This window comes from Tachypleus tridentatus, chromosome 13 (genome assembly GCF_004210375.1).
Source record: "Tachypleus tridentatus isolate NWPU-2018 chromosome 13, ASM421037v1, whole genome shotgun sequence".
Taxonomy (NCBI): Eukaryota; Metazoa; Arthropoda; class Merostomata; order Xiphosura; family Limulidae; genus Tachypleus; species Tachypleus tridentatus.
The window spans coordinates 104,291,615-104,314,072 of NC_134837.1; the positions used below are offsets into that span (position 1 = coordinate 104,291,615).

Below are 22,458 nucleotides of genomic sequence, written 5' to 3' on the forward strand. Positions count from 1 at the left end.
CCACCCACCGCTAACTCTCGGGCTTCTCATTTTTGAACGAATAGTGGGATTGACTGTAACATAATAACTCCCACACTGCTGAAAGGGCGAGCATGTTTGGTGTTACAGGGATTTGACCCCTTGACCCTCAGATTACGAGTCAAACGCCCTAACCAACTGGCCATACTGGGCCTCCTGACAATGACAAAAGAAGGAAATTCATAAATTATTTTGCAAGATGAAATGTGAATAAAGAAATATCAAAATAATGAATTCAATATTTAATCTCATCCCATTAAATGTTTTGTTTTTTTTACAAAATTTTCGATCCAACAAACTTTCTACTTTCGTAAAACAGAATATGTGATTGTAAAAAATGTTAGCACTTTTAATTCGACACAAAAAAGTCAACAAGTTATTTAAAGTAACTTAAGCAATTGAAATTCGCGAAATCTCAACTGAAAATAAAAACCAATCGATACGGAAAATTCTGTATCTCACAAACTGTGGTTATGTTATTGCTTTAACAACAGATTGTTTTCTCCAAATATTTCTCTTCTTATTGTCATGAGAAGCTCTTCGCATGAGGAAATGGAAATCTCCTGGAATTTTTTTAGTGTTTGACATTTCAATCCTATCCTGAAAGAACACCTTACTAGAATTACCTTGCAAGAACTTTAAATCATCTATCAGATAAAGAGCACTCAGAATGAGCTAATGCAACTGCTGTCCCATACAATCCGGACTCATGTTTGGACTACTGCTAGAAATGTCAAGTTTTGTTCTATTGTGCTTGACTATATTCCATATGTAAGCCAAACATAAGAATTAACAGTCATAACTTTATTTATTTATTGTAGCTACTGAAACATTTGCGACTGAAGATGGTGAGATCAGTATTAGTCAACATCTCTTTGAATTTTTGTTACTAAAGGCCTGGCCCGGCATGGCCAAGCGTGTTAAGGCGTTCGAATCGTAATCCGAGGGTCGCAGGTTCGAATCCCGGTCGCATCAAACATGCTCGCCCTTTCAGCCGTGGGGACGTTATAATGTGACGGTAAATCCCACTATTCGTTGGTAAAAGAGTAGCTCAAGAGTTGGCAGTGGGTGGTGATGACTAGCTACCTAGTCTTACACTGCTAAATTAGGGACGGCTAGCGCAGATAGCCCTCAAACAGCCTTGCGCGAAATTAAAAAAACAACAAAAACAACATACTAAGGGCGATAAGTAGTGCAGATATGACAGATGTCGTTCAGAGCGAGTTTGATGAAATGGTGATATTCCTTGAAATATTACAATAATATTGAGAAATAGGAACAGTTGTCTTAAAATAACTGAACTAAAGACATTAACCTAAGAGATTGTTTTTCTTATCATGCAATGATAAATCTTTAAATCTCGTATTTAAGAATAAAGTTAGCTGTTGTTCCGAGAGTGGTATACTGACTCATTACGATTACTTCCACTCTTTTTTCAATTATTAAGGTGAACGTCTTAAGCTAATAGAATGTTCGTTTATGTCCATTAATCAAATAATATGTCTAAGGTATTATCAGCCTAATTACTTACTGCTCTAATTCACTTATAGTGTCACGTGCGCTATCTTTTGGAAAGGATTAGTGTAAATTAAAATACAATACGAAAAACTGCACAGGGTGATCTTTTCTACTAGTGAACTAAGTGATACTTAAAGGACAATTTGCTACCGGAATTACTATCAGTGACATAGATAGCACTCACCGTGGTATGGGATGACTTGTATCAAATCAACTTCACTAGCTACTACAAGATAGTGTCGCGATCTATTCTATAACTACAAAAATATTTCCCTCATCAGTACAAGACTGAGTAAGGCTTAGCAAGAGTATTGGTGAATACAAGAGATCCTATAGAAAAATGAAATATTTTCGTAAGAGCAGCAGATTTGCTCATGAATATTTCAATGAATTCACCACTGATCCATGATAGGACTTCAAGGTCAATTTCCTTAACAGAATTGTCGATACAACCATTGACTTCGTAAGATAGAAACGTCAGAAACTACAAGAAAATACCTCATTATTCACTGCAGTATACTACTGAGTTGTCGAAAATAAGGCCTATAAGCCTGCTAAAACACTACATGAATCTCCAAATCGACATTTCAGGCTACTTACGTCAGTACAATAGAACTTTGTGATGAACTGCGGGTTCTCTCAAGTAAGGTGACTAAAATTACATCAAAAATGCTTTGCAAGAACGTATAACCATTTTTGTGTCCTATCACCATTATTGCACTGAGAATTTTATTGAGCTCGTCCATTGTAATTACTAAAGGAAGAGGAAGCTTTTTTTTCAAAACTTGTATCAACCAGGCAACAAAACAGACTGCAAACTGGTAAACGTTTCGATCGAGCACGAATTTGTAAAAAACGTTGAACATCAAGTAAGTAATATGTGATTTAGGCTGAATGAAGATAAAGAAATTTCCATATGTAAAATTCCTTCATATTTTAATGAATTAAAGTAAAGATCTAAAGTTCATTCGATGTGTGTCCCCACGGCTTTGTTGCCCAATTGAAAATAAAATTGGATAGGGAAGGTGCAGAAATACAGTACATTGAAAAAAACTACCTAGAGCAATGTGATAACTAGAGATGGAACAAATCATTGTGGAATATGTCATGAAAACTCTTCTATGCAACGAACTCGGAGTACTAAATGAATGGATTCAGAAACAACTCATCAATGTAACGCTTAATAAGTTCAGCTAGATTTACTTTCCAAAGTACCTCTGAAGTTTCTATTCGTACCCTGTAAAATATTCTGGTAATTTTATTACAAAATTTAATGCAGATGAAGCTACTCTGTGTTCTTGTGTACAATTTAAATAAAAAAAACATTTTATGTAATCATTTTATACAATATATAATAAGACAAATATTGTTTTGTTTGTTTGTTTTGTAAATTTCGCGCAAAGCTAAACGAGAGCTATCTGCGCTAGCCGACCCTAATTTAGCAGTGTAAGACTAGAGAGAAAGCAGCTAGTCATCACCACCCACCGCAAACTCTTGGGCTACTCTTTTACCAACGAATAGTGGGATTGATCGTCACATTATAACGCTCCCACGGCTGAAAGGGTGAGCATGTTTAGTGCGACGGGGAAAATAAATATTAAAATATTGTAGAGAAAATAGAAGTTTCTAAATAAATAAGATATGATCTATGTATAATAACGCTCCCCAGTAGCACAGCGGCGTGTCTGTGGACTTATAACGCTTTGTATTTAACTTCAAAACAAATAAACAAATTTATAGTAACATTTCTCTCATTTTCTTCTGATTATGTAAATTGTCTGTAAATGTCCTTTAACCTCTACAATTTGATTTTTTTTTTCATTAGTAGATGTGATATTTTCAGTTATTGGTATGTGTAGTCTTACTTCAGAGTAGACTGCTAAAAAAAAATGTAATCACACCATACTTTACTGGCTCAATACTTCATTACTCGTTTCCAGTGAATAAAGTGTATCACAGTATCGGAATGAACGCAATATGTAACTAAAATTATCATCAAAAATAATACGCTGGCCTACCAACGACTAATAAATGGTGCAGTGCCAAATTGAGCTGTAAACTTCATGAATCTTTAGGAGTATGCAGATTTTGTTATGCATTTCAAAGTTGAACTATTGCTATAAATTTTATAATTTCCTATATTTTTATATATCCTATTTTCCAATATTGTTGTACATTCCCACTTCCAACATGATTCTAGACATTCTATTGTTAGGTAATTATGTGTTTCCACTTTTAGATATTGTTGTACAAATTATTTTCAGTTGTTCTTACACAGCCGCACTTTCATGCATTGTTGTACATTCTCATTTTAACATTGTGCCGATAGAATCCGATGAATACAGAGCTCAAAAATTCGATCTTTTTACAGCTGATTGTTGTGAATATTGTTAATTGTCAGTTCTTTGTTTTCCTATACTCCTAAGTAGCTAGATCATTGCACTGACATTTGCTTAAAATAATTGTTACCATAAAAGTTCATATTGTTTCTTCTCTTTTAACATATTTTCATTTCATTAATATTTCCTAGATTAGAGCATCAGACAACGGTCAGCCTCAACTGTCGACAACAACAAGAATTGTGATAAGTGTAACTGCCATCCCCACAAACTTACCAAATCCCCCAAGCTTTAAACACGCAGCAACACACGTGAAAGTCAGTGAAAGTGAAAAGGTTGGCCATCTGGTGGTTTTAATTGATGTTCAAGATCCAGATGATGATAAGTTGTGGTTTCGTATCACAAGTGAGTTGGTAATTCGTACATGTAACTTAACACGTAAGACAAATATAATATTAATATGCTATTTAACCTAACATGTAATCTAACATCAAGAAAAGTATATTATTAATATGCTATTTACGCCTCCTCCTGTTTTATCTTTAAGTAACATAATTGTTAGATTATCATAGCTTGATAAATTAAACATAATTGTATCATAAAATTGAATAAAAATGTCATGTTAAACTACAAAATCATAATTTTCACTAGATTTCATATTTTTAATGGAAGTTTAGCACCATTACAAAACTTTGGTTTGTTTTGAATTTCGCGCAAACCAACACGAGGGCAATCTGCACTAGCCGTCCTTAATTTAGCAGTGTAAGACTAAAGAGAAGGCAGCTAGTCATCACCACCCACAGCCAACTCTTGGGCTACTCTTTTACCAACAAATAGTGGGATTGACCGTACCACTATAACGTCCCCACGGCTGAAAGGGCGAGCATGTTTGGTGTGAGGGGAATTCGAACCCGCGACCCTCAGATTGCGAGTCGAGTGCCTTAACCACCTGGCTATGCCTACACTAAAAGTTATTTAGTGCTAATTACAAATGCTACACTATAGCTTACATTGAGAGTTTTTAGTGAATATTATCGTTACAACACTACAGCCTCCATTAAGAGTTGCTTAGTGCTAGTTACCACTGTTACACTATGGCGTACATTAAGAGTTATTTAATGCTAATTTCTTTTGCAGCACTATCACTTACAGTAAGGGTTATTTAGCCCCAGTTACCACTAAACACTAAATTTTACATTAAGAGTTATTTAATGTTAAGATAGAAAAAGGTATACTTATCTGGAAAACAATTTTTGTTTTTCACTTTTCTTGTTGGACGTTTGTTTTGATACCTTGAAGTAACGGTACGCATTTCAAAAAGAAATTTTCAAGACGTAATTTTTTTTAATATTTTATCTCTCAATTTTTAATTTTTTTTAGGTTTCAATTATGTTAGAGCTAAGAATTCTAGCCAATTCAAAAAATCCAAGTGAAAATTTAACCAAACCTTAGTACTGCTTGTGTTATTCTTAACGTTTCACTTTCATACAAGAAAAAATAGTTTCACAATATGACAATAGATTCTAAATTGCTTACTTCAGTGCATTGAATTATTAAAGGTTACGTGCTTATTTTACCACCTTATCGTTCTTCGGCTGCTTCAATCAAGAACAAAGTGCACTTAATATGATTCTTTCCCATTAACAAAGTTTTTAAAAATCGCCATATTTTTATTCCCTTCCTATCTCTTTGCAAGTGAAAAATTGTGTGATCGCTTCAGTTTACCCTGCTCTGTAGCCAATATATAACGGCTCACAGAATGGCTCTAAATTTTTAGCCGCGGCATAACGGCTCATGTAACGGTTCTGATTTTTTTGTTTTGTTATTCAAGTACAAACATTTAGCTCGTACCTCTGTCATCTCTTGACCGATTTCAGATCTGGATTTGAGGGCTGGTAGAAATTCTCACGAGTAATAAAATCAAATCGGGTAAAAACACAATCCATACTTGGTATTGATGATGCACAAAAATAAAGCCAATAAATAAAGGGGTAAAAAGGGTCACATAGATCACTCTATTCCTATGTAAAATAATTTTAAGTGTCACGGCTATTGAGGAGTTCCTCTTGTTTATAAACTAAATGTACCTGAATTGATTTTTCTTAAAACATTCTAAACAATTAATGTATAACATATAATATAATGAACATAATGATTTCAGATACTGTTCAAAGATCAACATTGAGGACATGATGCCACTATAAGTATGTTTCTTTTTTGCTTGACCAAACTGTAAAGATAGTCGAAGTATTATAATCCAGAAATACACGAGACTACTTTACAAGCAATTTGGTATTCTATATCTTCTGCCAGGTGGAAATGAAGAAAACAAGTTTATGATGAAGCCCGATGAAAGGGGTTTGATATTAGCTGAATCGTTAGACTGGGAAACTCGTAGTTACTTCAACTTGACTGTTGGCGTAACGGACGGTGTTCATTTTGTAACCACCAAGGTAGATCGTTTGTCTGTATTTTATGCTGTTTGTCTCTTATACATTTACTTATTTTTCTTTCGTTTGTCTATTTTTCGTAATACTCTTTAACACCATATTTTATATATTTATCTGTCTTTACTTGTTTGTTTGTTTGTTTGTTTGTTTTCACTATGCTTCACGTAACAACTTAAACTCAGATAAATCATTCTCACTACAATTCACTAGATAATACATGACGTCAAAAAGGATTATTTCTTACTAAAAACGTTATAATAGAATTAGTATTCATTAGGCTTCAGTTTTTCAAAATTTTAAAGCACGATTTAATAGGTGTAAACCTAATATTTTCCCACTGTTTATTCAAAACGGAAGTTCCATTGACACCCATACGTAAGCAAGCTCTTTTCTCTCTCTGAAGTTTCATTTTCACGCTCACGTCTTTATATCGAAATCAGCTGAAAATAGTTGGACACACATACGGTATTGAGATGTTAGAAACTGGAAAATACTAATGACGGCGTGTAAGATGTATTATCACCCCCTCAAAAAAAAATGTTAATATAGTAATTAAACTTCGACAGTTTACGCGTTCAGGTACCAGATCACTAAGGCATTCAAGACATGTCTGTGTAATATGGCGTGTGTTGGAATTATGCCTTTGCAAACGACTACAATATGCATATATACATGCCAAACGGAAATATATAGGCATTGTTCACATGCTTAGAATATTAATATAAATGTATTATTCATAAATTAAGTTGGGAAGTGTTCGATATTATCATCTGTAAATTTTCTTCTAAAGTAAATGAATCTAATAGTAATAAAAATGACAAAAATGTCTGATATGGAACTTCTTTTAATCCATCAGCTATAAAATTTAATATCAAAACGAAATGTTCAGAATAAACGAGCATAACTATCAAAAATACATCCATATTATTGACATAATGTTGTGTGTCACCTTGAATGAATAAAACAGAGATAACTGTTCAAACCGACGAACACTTTTATTAGAATAAAAGCTTTTGTTCCTTTGCTAAAGAAAGTAGTTCTGCTAATCACCAAGAAGTGTGACTGATATGTAGACCCTTTGATGTATTGTATTATCAAACAAGAAAGAAAGAAAAAGTGACGAAAAAGCATACAAACATTTCTGTGAATATTTTCAGCAATTAATTGATTCTAGAATTCACTAATTTTTTTCTTGTTTCAAAGACTAAGAAAGTAAGAATTTTGTCTGTCGAATTCTGTAAACAGCATTATTTAGTATTAATAAGCAGTTTTCATCTGATCAGTATAGTACCAAAGAAACTAAGTTGTCTTAAACAGATATACATTATCTTAAATGTACGTTCTACGAATGGTTATAGGTTTATGTTGAAGTCCAAGACTACAATGAGCATCCACCAGTTTTTGAACAATCTTCGTATCGAGTATCAGTGTCAGAAAACGTTGTCATGGGAACTAAACTGCTACAACTGTCAGCATCCGATTTGGACGAAGATAAGAGGCACTTTTTCTCCTTATACAATAGGTATTCTGTTTTTTTAAAAGTAAAAATAAGAGAGGAAAATGGAATTAATATTTTGACTAATTGTAAAATTTTGCATGCCTGGAGTTTATTATATGGATCAAACTGGACAAGCTTTAAATTATTCTTCAAGTAAAAGAAAATAATACTTTTCAAGTTATATGAATCGAATTCTCTGTATAAGACAGTAAACTAATATTTAATGATAAACTGTTTTGTTTTTCAGAAATTATGACTAAAAATTATCGATATGTGATATTTTTTGAAACGTTCTTGTTTTCTTTTGTTTTTTAGCGCAAAGCTACACAGTAGACTATTTGCGCTTTAGATGAATAATAATATAGAATAAAAATAAATTGACAGGTCCAAATGTAAACTTTATCAAACAGACGCTCTTCGTCAGGCAGTAAAAACCGCGTTACAGTGAAATTTTGTTCAGAAAAAATCATTGAAAAGTAAGAATAAAAAGTATGTCTAACACGACTTTATAAGACCAACTGTGTTATCTTTCTTTAATTGGATACTCAACGTTTCGAAACGTCGCACAAAAAAATACGAAAAATTTTCATTTAGACTATTGAATTATTCCTCATTATCCCTAATTCAAGTTTGTTTCTTTTTTCTCACGTCTTGCGGAACAATACTCATCCAAAAATATTTATCTGTCGTCTGTTCACCGCGGTTCCTCCAGTGGCACAGCGATATGTCTGCGGACTCACACCGCAGAGCATGAATACCTCATTGTGTAGCTTTGTGCTTAATTCTAAACAAACTGTTCAACGCGGGAACTCGAGTCCCAGATTTTATAGTTGTAAGTCCGCTGTCAAATAAAATTTAACGACTCTTTTCTCATTATTTATGGCTAATCTATTTTTAACCCTTAATAGTGTACATAATTACATCATTATTTGAAAGAATATTCAGATATGATAGAGGTTGTTTTTTCAATTTATCCTAAACGACTTGATTTTCAATGCAAACAAAAGCTATTAATTTCCTCGATTTTGCCGGACATGGCCAGGTGGTTAAGGCACTCGACTCGTAATCCGAGGGTCGCGAATTCGAATCCCCGTCGCACCAAATATGCTCGCTCTTTCAGCCGTGGGGGCGTTATAATGTTACGGTTAATCCCACTATTTCTTCGTAAAAGAGTAGCGCCAGAGTTGGCTGTAGGTGGTGATGAATATCTGCCTTTCCTTTAGTCTTACACTGCTAAATTAGAGACGGATAGCGCAGATAGCCCTCGTGTAGCTTTGCGCAAAATGCAAGAAACATTTCCTCGGCTTTTCCTTTTTAATTCGGTTTAAGTTTCAAATGTTCTATGCTATCTACATAACCAAAAACACCCTTATCAAAATACTTCAGTTTATAAATAATGATACATATGAATAATAGTCAATACAAATACTTTCAGTCAAAATATATCAAAATATAACTCGAAATGAGTTAATATTGTAGATGCGTAACGTGTTAAAATATTATCAACATGATTCGAGTATTCGTTCTATTTCTATATTGTATCATAGAGTCAGTAGCTTCTAGATATATATGGATGACAAAAGTACTCAATATGCGTAATACAAATATGCACGCTAATAAATCAGCAGTGAAAGAAAGTTTTGTTTTCAAAGACGGTTGTCACTCAATTTCGTTTGTTTCTCTGTCCAACCAAAGAGCCCAAAACAAGGCAATAAACCATCGCTAAGATAGTAAACCAATAAATACCCAACACATAAAATTGTTCATCTTTTTATTGTTTGAGCCGAGATAATTCTACAACTACTTTATTACTAACGTCAGTTTAAACCTAAATCCACTTTTTGTGTTTTGGGCAATGCACGATGTCATCGTTTAGCCGTAAGTAACAAGTAGCAATTAAAAAAAAAAGCTACACAAAGGGCTATCTGCGCTCTGCTCACCACGGATATCGAAACCCGGATTTTAGCATTGTAAGTCCGCAGAAATACCGCTGAGCCACTGGAGGGCGTAAAATGAAGTAGCGATGGCAGTGCCGAAAAGAATGCAAACAAAATTATAGGTATGATACAGCTATCCATATGTTATCCCTATATGACTTCCAATATTAAAATTTAATGTCACATTGCAAAACACATAACTCACTTTACAATTACTGCAGTTGGAAGTAATATATTCCTGACTGTTAGCATGCAGTTTGTTTATTGTGGTCATATCAGAGTAGGCATCAGTGTACAAGGAAAACAAACCTGAGTCAAAATCTAACAGCCAAATGAAACATATTCAGATAATCAGTGAAAGAGAATATGAATAATGTATTAATGTATCTCAAGACGGCCGGTACGAGTATTAAAACTTTTATTAAAATAACCATACAAGCCGTCTCGAGGTACATCTTTACATCAAGTGGGTTTCTCATCATCATGAATAGTGTATTCCTGATGAAAGGTTTCAGATTAAGAAACAACAGTATTTCTTCCTACTCTGTATTGTCTTTCATTTATGTCGCGCCCGGCATGGCCAAGTGGTTAGGGTGCTCGACTCATAACCTGAGGGTTGTGGGTTCGATTCCCCATCACACCAAACATAATCGCCCTTCAGCCGTGGGGGCGTTATAGTGTGACGATCAATCCCAATATTCGTTGTTAAAAGAGTAGTACAAGAGTTGGTGGTAGGTGATGAGGATTAGCTGCCTTCCCTCTAGTCTTGTACCCCCGCTGGTACAGTGGTAAATGTATGGATTTACAACGCTAAAGTCAGGAGTTCGATTTTCCTCGGTAGGCTCAGCAGATAACCCGATGTTGCTTTATTATAAGAAAACACACACACACAACCTCTAGTCTTACACTGCTAAGTTAGGGACGGCTAGCGCAGATAGCTTTCATGTAGCTTTTCGCAAAATTCCAAAACAAACAAACAACCAATCATCTTTGTCGATGCAAATATAGATATTATACTTCAGGATCTGTATTTACTATCCATCTATTTGCTTGCTTCCCTATTTAGCATGCTATTAAAACAGAAACTGAATACTTCTTGCGCCATTTTGTCGCTTTCTGTTTATATTTTAGTAAATATGATATGTCGTTTTGACACTGCACTATCTATGGAATGTTTGCTTTAACACCTTGATTTTCTAAATCTTTGAAATAGCTTCAGACGTTAAATTAAAACACTGTTTTTTGTGTGACAGTGCAGCTACTTCCAGTCTTCGGATGTTCCACATACACGAACTTACAGGTGTGTTGTCAGTTGCAGAAGAACTTGACCATGAACTCGTCCATCAACATGTTTTAACTGTTTTGGTTAAAGATCACGGAACTCCCGCAAAACGAGACTATGCGAGAGTTATCATCGATGTAGAAGACCACAATGACAACCCCCCGGAGTTTTTACTTCCTTTATTCGAAGGTTACGTGTTCGAGACAGCAGCATTAGGGACATCTGTTGTCCAAGTAACAGCATTTGATAGGGACAAAGGCATAAATGCACAGATCTCATATTCGTTGGTTTCAGGTAATGTATAGACACTAAAGAATAACTTTTATTCATCCAAAATGCTAGATATAAGATACCGATTCACTGGTTTGGTATTGCGTATTTCGGACACAGAAGAGCAAAATAAATTGCATTACTATACGCTATATTTGGAAGACGATGTTTTATTGTTTATGTTTCGAATATGAAATTCCGTAGAAAATTCAGGAATTTATTGTATCTTATTGGCAAAGTGTTATGTATTATGTTTTATCAGTCATGTTTGCAGTTTTTAGCCAGAAAGAAAACACATCTTCTCTGAAGCTTTGAAGTAATAGTTAATGCCCAAATAAGACGTCAATTTATATATACAAAACCGGTCAAAAGTCGTAGACGAACAAGAACAACATTAAATGATTATAGTCCTGCAGCCAGTGTTAACAAAACATTAACAGTTTTTTTTTGTCTATATTTATTTGTGTTATGTTCATATATTATTTTATAGATGCAATAAAAACAATTATTCAGTTTATAAATATTACCACGACGTAATTGCATATCTATGAGTCTTAAAGTGCGTATTGAGTGGAATTGTTCCATTAAAACATATTCCAGAATAATGTATTTATTGTTCAGATCTGTTTCCACCAATACTCTTGCTTCAACTGAGTTACGTTGAATAAATGGCCACTAAAGTGTCAATATTGTTGAAATCCTCTACAAGTTTCAACGTGACTAAAGCTAAGAAGTAAGAATAATAATTTAGAACTAAGTAACGAGAAGCGGGTAAATATTGTTGGTTAATATAACGAATAGTTTGTACAAAACTTTAAACACCCGAAGAATGACGTTCAAACATCATTAAGGTCTCTTGCTTCAAATAAGAAATTAAAGTCTAATAAGAGGAAGGAACATTGCATATCTATGAGTCTTAAAGTGCGTATTGAGTGGAATTGTTCCATTAAAACATATTACAGAATAATGTATTTATTGTTCAGATCTGTTTCCACCAATACTCTTGCTTCAACTGAGTTACGTTGAATAAATGGCCACTAAAGTGTCAATATTGTTGAAATCCTCTACAAGTTTCAACGTGACTAAAGCTAAGAAGTAAGAATAATAATTTAGAACTAAGTAACGAGAAGCGGGTAAATATTGTTGGTTAATATAACGAATAGTTTGTACAAAACTTTAAACACCCGAAGAATGACGTTCAAACATCATTAAGGTTTCTTGCTTCAAATAAGAAATTAAAGTCCAATAAGAGGAAGGAACATTGCATATCTATGAGTCTTAAAGTGCGTATTGAGGGGAATTGTTCCATTAAAACATATTCCAGAATAATGTATTTATTGTTCAGATCTGTTTCCACCAATACTCTTGCTTCAACTGAGTTACGTTGAATAAATGGCCACTAAAGTGTCAATATTGTTGAAATCCTCTACAAGTTTCAACGTGACTAAAGCTAAGAAGTAAGAATAATAATTTAGAACTAAGTAACGAGAAGCGGGTAAATATTGTTGGTTAATATAACGAATAGTTTGTACAAAACTTTAAACACCCGAAGAATGACGTTCAAACATCATTAAGGTTTCTTGCTTCAAATAAGAAATTAAAGTATAATAAGAGGAAGGAACATTGCATATCTATGAGTCTTAAAGTGCGTATTGAGTGGAATTGTTCCATTAAAACATATTCCAGAATAATGTATTTATTGTTCAGATCTGTTTCCACCAATACTCTTGCTTCAACTGAGTTACGTTGAATAAATGGCCACTAAAGTGTCAATATTGTTGAAATCCTCTACAAGTTTCAACGTGACTAAAGCTAAGAAGTAAGAATAATAATTTAGAACTAAGTAACAAAAAGCGGGTAAATATTGTTGGTTAATATAACGAATAGTTTGTACAAAACTTTAAACATTCGAAGAATGACGTTCAAACATCATTAAGGTTTTTTGCTTCAAATAAGAAATTAAAGTCTAATAAGAGGAAGGAACATATATATAGAAAGATAGCATCATTCGAATAATTTCAATACCACATCAAACCGAAGAAATAAAATATGAGAATGCGTGATACGCTTGGTGGCAGAATCATCAATAGAACTGTAAGCAAGCGACTGCAACAATATGATGTAGAAGACGTTTTGTAGCCGAAAGTTCTAATTGTTTCATGTGTGAACGTCGTTAATAAGCTTTTAAGCTCTAGCCATCATTTTCATGACACAGACTGAATCACAAGCGATCAATTCAGCCTTACACCAACCACTGTACTGGTACAGGTATTTTCATGATACAATTGCTAGATTCACATCAACTGAACAACCACGTTAACTTTATACACCCCAACATTAAGTTCACCTGTGAACACGAGAAAACCAACCAAATAGCATTTCTCAACCCGTAGGTTACAAGCACCGATACACAGTTAAAAACAGAAGTCCACAGAAAACTCACCCATACTGGACTATTCATTCCCTGGGACTCAGCACATGAAACAAAACTAAAACTTAACATATTAAGAAACCAAATAAAATTAACAATGAAATCAACAAATGTATGTTGTTTTATCTAAAAGTTTGGAGTCGTTCGAGTGAAATCATCCAATGAGTATCAAGATATATCCAGAAAGAATCCAAGCATTTTTTTTGCAAGGCTAAAAGCTGAGAATGATCCATTGGTTTCCGTACTGGCTTACAAACGTCAGGTCCAAATTTTAGCAGCGATTTACAGCTGAACATTCTTCAGAATTTCAGATACGAAAGTGATACAGCTGTTACAATAAGAATTGCCTCATAGGCGGCCAGGTTATTGATACCCTTCGTTTGGTCAGAAGATTTTAAATTAAAGATGTCTATGTTGAACCCCTTTTAGCCTCTAACCTGGGTGGATAAGGTGCCGCATAGTTTGAAAATGCCTGTAGTAAGGCGAAACTTTATGTTGGTTAAACAAATTGATATATTTTTCGATGCTAAAAATTAATGTTTAAGAAATGCAAAACCAAACTCATATTTTGTAACATTTACAAAATAGTTAACTGAAATTAACAATTAATTGACCTTATTTTAGTGAAACTTGTTTTCACCTTTGAATTATTTCCGATAGTAATTAATACTGACGTCTTTACTAACATGAGTGACTATATGCTCATGTGTAAAGAAACTCGCAAAAATGATATAGCAAGCCTTTTATCATTAGAATACGACCACCTTACCGCTAGTAGGCCTTGAGTTTTAAAATATTTTAATTCTAATAGTAAAAATTCATATCCAGTTAAGCAATAACGTGTGAGATGAATACTTTGTTTATTAATGAAAACAAAGAAATCAAAACTAGTAAACTAAAATAAATTATGATTTTGTAAAATATTTTTATTTAAACATTTACTCTAGTTAATATAATACTTTAATCTACTGTAATGTGTTTTTATCTTGCGTTACTATATTCCTGGCAAGCCCGGCATGGCCAAGTGTGTTAAAGCGTTCGACTTGTAATCTGAGAGTCACAGGTTCGAATCTCCGTTCACCAAACATACTCGCCCTTTCAGCCGTGGGGGCGTTATAGTGTGACGGTCAATCCCACTATTCGTTGGTAAAAGGGTAGTCCAAGAGTTGGCGGTGGGTGGTGATGACGAGCTGCCTTCACTCTAGTCTTACACTGCTAAATTAGGGACGGCTAGCGCAGATTGACCTCGAGTAGCTTTGCGCAAAATTCGAAACAAAACTATATTCCTGTTTTTCATCTCGAAGCTTTTCATCTCGGCTTTCATCATCATCTTAAAGTTTTTCAACACCATTAAACCAAAATATTAGAAGAACACATTTGTTTAAAGTAAAGTTGAGCCACACATATGGCTTTCCTAAGTACCAGAAGCCTTCAAAGTTTCCATATGGATGTATTTTTATATCAGATAATACTGTAATTCGATGATTTCTTCATATTTCAACTTTAAATAAATTTTATTTCTATAATTTTCAAACACCTTTTCATTTGTCAGATATTGCGCCAAGTTACTTGTTCTAACCGCCCCTAATTTTGATGCTATAAATTAGAACAGTGGTGCAGTAAAATGTGGCACGAGAAACTGTAAATTATATTTAAAGTGCAAATTTAAAAAAAAAAAAATTTAAAATTACAGTACAAATATTATTGCTATTATGTAATACATTATTTACTATAAAAATGAGTAAAGTGACATGTGTAAAGTATGTATATATATATATATATACACAAATAAGTTATGTGGGTTGCAAAAAAACACATGTTTAGGCAGTAGGGATTTATAAAATATAGCTTGCTCAGCACTACACTAAAGAGAAGATAGCTAGTCAAAGCCACCCGCCATTAACTTTAGGTCTACTCTTGTCAAACCGAATAAGAGACCTGGCAGAGCATTGTGGCGTTAGTCGCTCTATCTTCGGGTCACGGGTTTGAATCCCACCAAATGTGCTCGCCCTTTCAGCCGTAGAGGCGCTGTAACGTAAATATCAATTTCAATTTTCGCTGGTGATGGTTTATATGTTTGTTTTTTAATTTCGCGCAAGGCTACACGAGGGCTACGTGTAGCTGACTAGCGTCTTTCTTTCTTCTACCCTGTAACTTCCAAATGAGGGACTTCTAGCGCAACTAGTCCTCGAGTAGCTTTGCCCGAAATTCAACAAACAAATAAGCAGAGCGAGCAGTGGGATTTGGCCTACAATATTATAACCTGCTAGCGATTTCAAAGTACAGAACACAACGTCTTTTTAATTTTTAATGTGGTAACAGTGCGCAAATGATGGAATTTTAACTCCACAGTTCAACTATTTGAACACTATTTTAAAAAAAAACGTTTAGATATGCAAATTTAGTCTGTGATGTTAAAACTGAGTCATCTTGTCGCATGCTTTATAAAGTCTTGGAAAGGTTAAAGAAGGAACCTACATGTTGTTAGCTATTGATGCATACTAGTAGATTCTTATTTTCAAGTAAATTAATCAATCTTAAATATACGTTGGAATCTTGCAATGGACATTTTACAGTTTCTTATTCATCAGGTCTTTAATGTCATACCAGAGTATTTGAAGGCTGAACATACACGTGATATAGGAAATGAATGACAGCGAGATACATTTAAAACTATAGAAACTTTTAGCATAAATTCAGTTTTCAGTTTAAAGTCTGAATCTTCGACAACTTTATATTAATACAATAACTGAAACGAGTTTCCAGTTTTACAAGTTTGACTAATTTCCCTAACATATTTATAACAGTAAAATGTAATTCGAAGTGGCAAATCTTCAAGCTAACAGTCAAATTACGACCAATTTTTTTAATATTTGAAACTAATAACTCTGTGTAAATTGGAAAATCGAAAACCTAATATAGGTTTTCTTGGATTATAGAAATATTTAGCAGTTTTCGGTGACATAAATGATTTTTTTCATTTAATTAACCACTTCAAATTTGTGTCTACAGTAATCCACTTGGAAAATGGAACGGCCTTAAGCCGATTCATATTGAATGGACACGCATTAACTGACTCGTACATCTGTTAAAATAACCAGAGATTTGCGTTTTCTGGGAAGTTTGAACTTTAGTAAATAAATAACTTAGCAAAGAGTCAACGTGTTCTTCTTTCTATCAAAACATCATTCATTATTAACACTTATCTAAAATACCCAAATTTAGCATTAAATTATAAAAACATCAAACTATTTCATTGTATCGCGTTTACAAATACCTATATAAAAGTGTATATTACAGTTTTCTTCAACCGTTACTTTGCTATTTTCAGGTAACTTTGGAAATGCATTCAAGATTGATTCCAAGCTCGGAACTGTGTTGGTGGCCAGGGAGTTAGATTATCTTACGATGCCAGAATACTTTCTGGTTGTGAGGGCCTCTGACCATGGGCTACCTTCTCTAAGCAGTACAGTGCATATCAGAGTGGTTGTTACGCTAGCCAATAACGCTGTGCCCAGATTTTCCAGGAAAGATTACTCGGAAGAAATCTACGAAAATGTTAAAATTGGAACAACGGTGACTGCAGTGTCCACAGTGAGCCATTCTTCTGTTTATTACGAGATCATTTCTGGAAACGATGAAGGACGGTTTTATATTAATCCCCACTCAGGGGTCATTTTCACCGTTGCTGAGTTGGATTATGAGAAAAACAAACTTTATAACTTGACAGTTCAAGCGAGCAACCTAGCTGGAAAAAATTCAGTCCGGCAAGTCCTCGTTCACTTACTGGACTACAATGATAACAGGCCTAACTTTATACACTCGGATTACCATGGAGAAGTGAGCGAAGCTGCGGAAATTGGGGCTCTAGTTTTCTCAAACTACAGCATTCCCCTGGTGATAGCGGCTAAAGATATGGATTCTGGTATCAACTCTCATCTGCATTACGAAATTATAGAAAGTACAGCCAGAAAATATTTTAGTATCGACTCAAGTACAGGTAACAATCCGTTCTGTAGTCATGCATTTTTTTGTAAATAATAAGTTTGTTTGTTTGGTTACAATTAAGCACAAAACTGTAGAATGGGCTATCTGTGCTCTGCCCACAACGGGTATCGAAACCCGGTTTTCAGTGGGTAAATCCGCAGACATACAACTGTGCCACTGGGGGGCCTAAATAATAAGTATTAACACAATGCAGTAATTTTAAGGTAGAACAAACAACGATTTAAGCACATCAAGGAAAACAGTCATTTTAAGCATTTGTACTAAAATTTCTAACTGAAGAAACAACACCAAACAATATTTTTTTAAACTCATCACAGAGAAAAGATGTACCAATTCTGGAACATTTATAATAAAATAATTTGTTTTCTATTTGTTTGATTGATTGCAGAAATATTAAACCATGAAACAAACTAAATATTGATTTTTACAGATATTCGTAGTTCTGTATCTCCATTGATTAAAGCTAAAGAAAGATAATTTTATGTTCATATAACTGACTGAAGTGAGCTCTAAAAATCTACAACCCACTGTGTGTGTGTTTTTCTTACAGCAAAGCTACATCAGGCTATCTGCTGAGCCAAGCGAGAGAAATCGAACCCCTGATTTTAGCGTTGTAAATCCGTAGACTTACCACTGCACTAGCGGGTGTCATCTACAGCCCCTCAAAGATTGCTTGAACTCATAAAGAGTTTCTGTTTTCGAGTAATCATATTAATATTAACAGAGAGAAATTTTACAAACGAAACATTCATATATACCAACTTCTTTTATTCACAACAGGAAAAAATATATTACAAATTTTATTTGTCGTTTCCATATCTTTAGCATCTGACCCTACATATCCGTTTTTTCCTTGTTTTATCTCACTGCTGTTAATTTTCATAATTCGTGAAAAATAAAGTAATTTTTTCTCTAAAACTTGTGAATAAAAAGTGTTTTATATCAGTAAATTAAGAATAGCCTATTCTTGCTCATAACTTGTTGGTTTGTTTATTTATCGTCAGAGGTGATACATTACGCTGTTTCTTATATACAGGAGCTATAAAAGTGGCTCGCCAGCTGGATCACGAAGATATGTCAGAGTTTGACTTTCATGTTCAGGTATTTGATACTGGTAGCCCTAGACTCGAGGCTGAGACCGCTGCTCATGTCCACATTCACGTTGTTGATACGAACGATTCTCCTCCTCAATTCGAGCTCTACCAGTATGACGCTAATGTCTTTCTACCTACTTTCGAGAACGTTATCGTAACTCAAGTGAGAGCCCGCGACTTAGATACTCAGATAAATAGTATTTTGAAGTACAAAATCGTATCAGGGAACGCAGACCATAAGTTTGTAATCAATGAAACATCAGGTGAAATTTTTATACACAATCCAAGTGCCTTACATGGATCTCGTTCACTAATTGTGTCTGTTAGTGATGGAATATTTGAAGCAAGCACTAAAGTCGTGGTCCAGTTAAGAGAAACTGGGGGCAGTGGGCTTACATTCGATGAAGAAAAATACAATAGCGAAATATTTGAAAACACGACAGATATTATGACTATTGCTGTTGTTACGGTGTTAGGCGCTGGTTTAAACGAACACTTAACATTCAGTATTCTTAATCCTTCTCACATGTTTGACATTGGACCAACTTCTGGAGTTGTCCGAACCACTGGAAGACCCTTCGATCGAGAGCTCCAGGACAGCTACACTTTGGTGGTAGAGGTGAAAGGTGATACAGCAGATGAGCTCCGAGTCGCTCATGTTCTAATAGAAGTTAAGGTTCTTGATATAAATGACAATGCTCCAGTTTTTGTTAATTTACCTTACTTTGCGGTAGCATCCATTGAAGCTCAGCCAGGACATCTGATCTGGAAGGTAAGATTTTGGTGAATTACGTTTTTCTTATTCGAAAACTATGAGACTTCGTTAACGTTCTTCACATAACCAGGAAACTTTGGTGTTACCAAAATGTTAAATCTGAAGTACCAAATTTAATGTTTCAAAAAACGTTCTTTAAATAACAGAACTAAATTAATAATAGTTTTTAGTGCTTATAACTTCTTATATAATTTTCACTTGTGTAATATGATTTTATTTTTGAACAACTTTCGTCCAAAATTACTTATACATTTGGAAAATGTTACATTAATAGCTGTACATTGAAATTACAGATACTACTAGTGTGTAAATCATAAGTTCACTATCGATTTGTCCTGCGACGACAGCGATAATTTACATTATTTCTGAATGGTGAGGAAAGTAACTTATTACTGTTTGTCTGGTGCCAAAGAAGCAGATTATCGTTGTCTTTCCAGTGACAACGACATTATTATATCGCTCCTTATTCAGTGACGAAGACGATACATTATTACTGTTCTTTTTTTTTTTTGTCACGAAAGTAATAGTTTATTTATTACTTATATTTTTCATTGACGGAGAAAGTAGCTGAAAACTGTTTTTGTGTGATGAAAAAATTATTTAATGTAATATCTTGAAAATATACATTTTCTACAGAAGATACATACTCAGGTTTTAATTTGAAAGTGGTGTTAAGTTGTGTGAAGTGGTGTAACGTTGTGTAAAATGGTGTCAAATCGTGTGAAGTGGTGTAACGTTGTGTAAATGATGTCAAGTCGTGTGAAATGGTGTAATATAGTGTAAATAATGTCAAGTAGTGTGAAGTGGTGTAACGTAGTGTAAAATGGTGTTAAGTCGTGTGAAGTGGTGTAACGTTGTGTAAAGTGGTGTCAAGTAGTGTGAAGTGGTGTAACGTAGTGTAAAATTAGATTATTTTCATATTTTCTATATGTATCTTCATCTATGTTTGAGAAAAACTTAAAAGAAATATGTTTAATACAGTCCTAGATTATACCTGTTAGAATTTTCTATTCCCATAATTCAGTAGTTTAAGTTTTAATTTCACTACTCATATCACTGTAATGTAGACTAGTTCTTACTGCGATTCATTCGGCATACACTACAAAACAGTTAAATATTCTGTCACATTTCTGATTGAGCGAAACGCAGTAAACACCAAAGCACTCGATTATTTCCAATAGCTGTAAACGTTACCTTTTCCTTCAAATTTTTTAAATGTTTTTGTAGAAGATTATCTTTTCTCTCATAGATTAGGCTAGAGTATGTATTTCTGTTGTGACTTCTTATTGAAAAGGGTCGACAGTCTAGCTTGGGACTTGTAAAATAATGTGTTCTGACTTGTAAATACAGTCTGAAGAAGTAAATTATTCACATGTATGGACTTAGGTTTTATTCAGTTTGTTTTTTGTTCAGAATAACCTTTATTTTCACAAAAAATGGCCTGCAATATAATATTTTGGTCGTTTATAAGTAAATATATATATGCGTGTGTAGTTGTGTATGTAGGTAGAACGTATATATATATATATATACACACACTGTACAAGTAATTATATAAGTTAATGGGTTAAGTGCTTTCAATAACGCCTATCAGTATTTCATTTTTATTCTTAGCTATTATGATATTTCTAATACATTCAATTACTTTTAGTAATTGTTAATGAAATTCATTTGTTACTAGTTAATGTGGAAACGAACAAAGTTACGGCCTCCTATAGGTGACATTTTAAAACAATAATTTAAATTAAATTATAAGTAAATACACACACTTAGCCTTTTGAGATAACTAGACATCTTTTTGCCCTCGACAGCGCTTTTAAAAATAACATTTGTCTGAAGTTCTTTTTAAAACATCATTAACAATAAGGAAATGCTGTTACTTTATTCTCTTTTCTCAATCTTTCAAATATTAAAATTTACATAACAGTGTATAATTCTAAATATGCGTATTCATTAATGTATTCTTATGTCTAAATAACCCAAAATAAACATTACGCTGCAAAGTGCATTGAAATGCTCCATTTCTATCATTATTCTTTTCTCAGGTTCAGGCAGTGGATAAAGATCTAGGCGTAAACAAATTAGTTTCCTATAAGTTAACACAAAGCAATACAGACGTATTCGGTGTTGATAGTAGACTCGGAGAAATTCGTCTTCAACGTTTCGTCAGGGCTGATGTAAAGGAATACATCCTGGTTATAACGGCATTCGATAATGGTGAGAAAATACATAAGTACAGTGTAAAGTATACGAAACGGTGATAGACTTGGTCAAGAGAAGTTAAAACATTGCATTTTCATTTGTTTTGTTTTAATAAGTAGCCCAGTAATTTAAATACGTCAGGTTTTCTTCTACACTATCAGTACTGTATTAGCATCAAAGGTTCGGTGTGGCCAGGTGGGTTAAGGCGTGCGACTCGTAATCTGAGGGTCGCGGGTTCGCATCCCGGTCGCACCAAACATGCTCGCCCTTTCAGCTGTGGGGACGTTATAATGTTACGGCCAATCCCACTATTTGTTGGTAAAAGAGTAGCCCAAGAGTTGGCGGTGGGTGGTGATGACTAGCTGCCTTCCCTCTAGTTTTACACTGCTAAATTAGGGACGGCTAGCGTAGATAGCCCTCGAGTAGCTTGGCGCGAAATTCAAAAACAAAACAAACAGTATTAGCATCGAAGCATTGTGCAAGTTTTAGATACTAACAAATTAGTAATTTCACTCTTTCTTAAGGAGAAAAGCCTCCTGTTAGGTCTGCAGTCATTTTGCCATACTTCCCCAGTGGCACAGTGGTATATCTGCGGACTCACACTGCTAGAAACTGGGTTTCAATACCCATAGTGGG

The 22,458-nt window shown here is 34.2% G+C and overlaps 1 protein-coding gene across 1 annotated transcript in view; it reads left to right on the forward strand.

Moving 5' to 3' along the window:
- The window catches only part of LOC143237006 (fat-like cadherin-related tumor suppressor homolog), a 333,382-nt gene that overhangs the window by 258,906 nt on the left and 52,018 nt on the right, over positions 1-22,458 (forward strand). Inside the window, exons 7-13 of the mRNA XM_076475799.1 lie at positions 4,067-4,280; positions 6,189-6,328; positions 7,684-7,847; positions 11,014-11,336; positions 17,075-17,743; positions 18,788-19,617; positions 21,666-21,837. Of these exons, the coding sequence (XP_076331914.1) occupies positions 4,067-4,280; positions 6,189-6,328; positions 7,684-7,847; positions 11,014-11,336; positions 17,075-17,743; positions 18,788-19,617; positions 21,666-21,837 (2,512 nt within the window). The remainder of the gene's footprint in view (positions 1-4,066; positions 4,281-6,188; positions 6,329-7,683; positions 7,848-11,013; positions 11,337-17,074; positions 17,744-18,787; positions 19,618-21,665; positions 21,838-22,458) is intronic.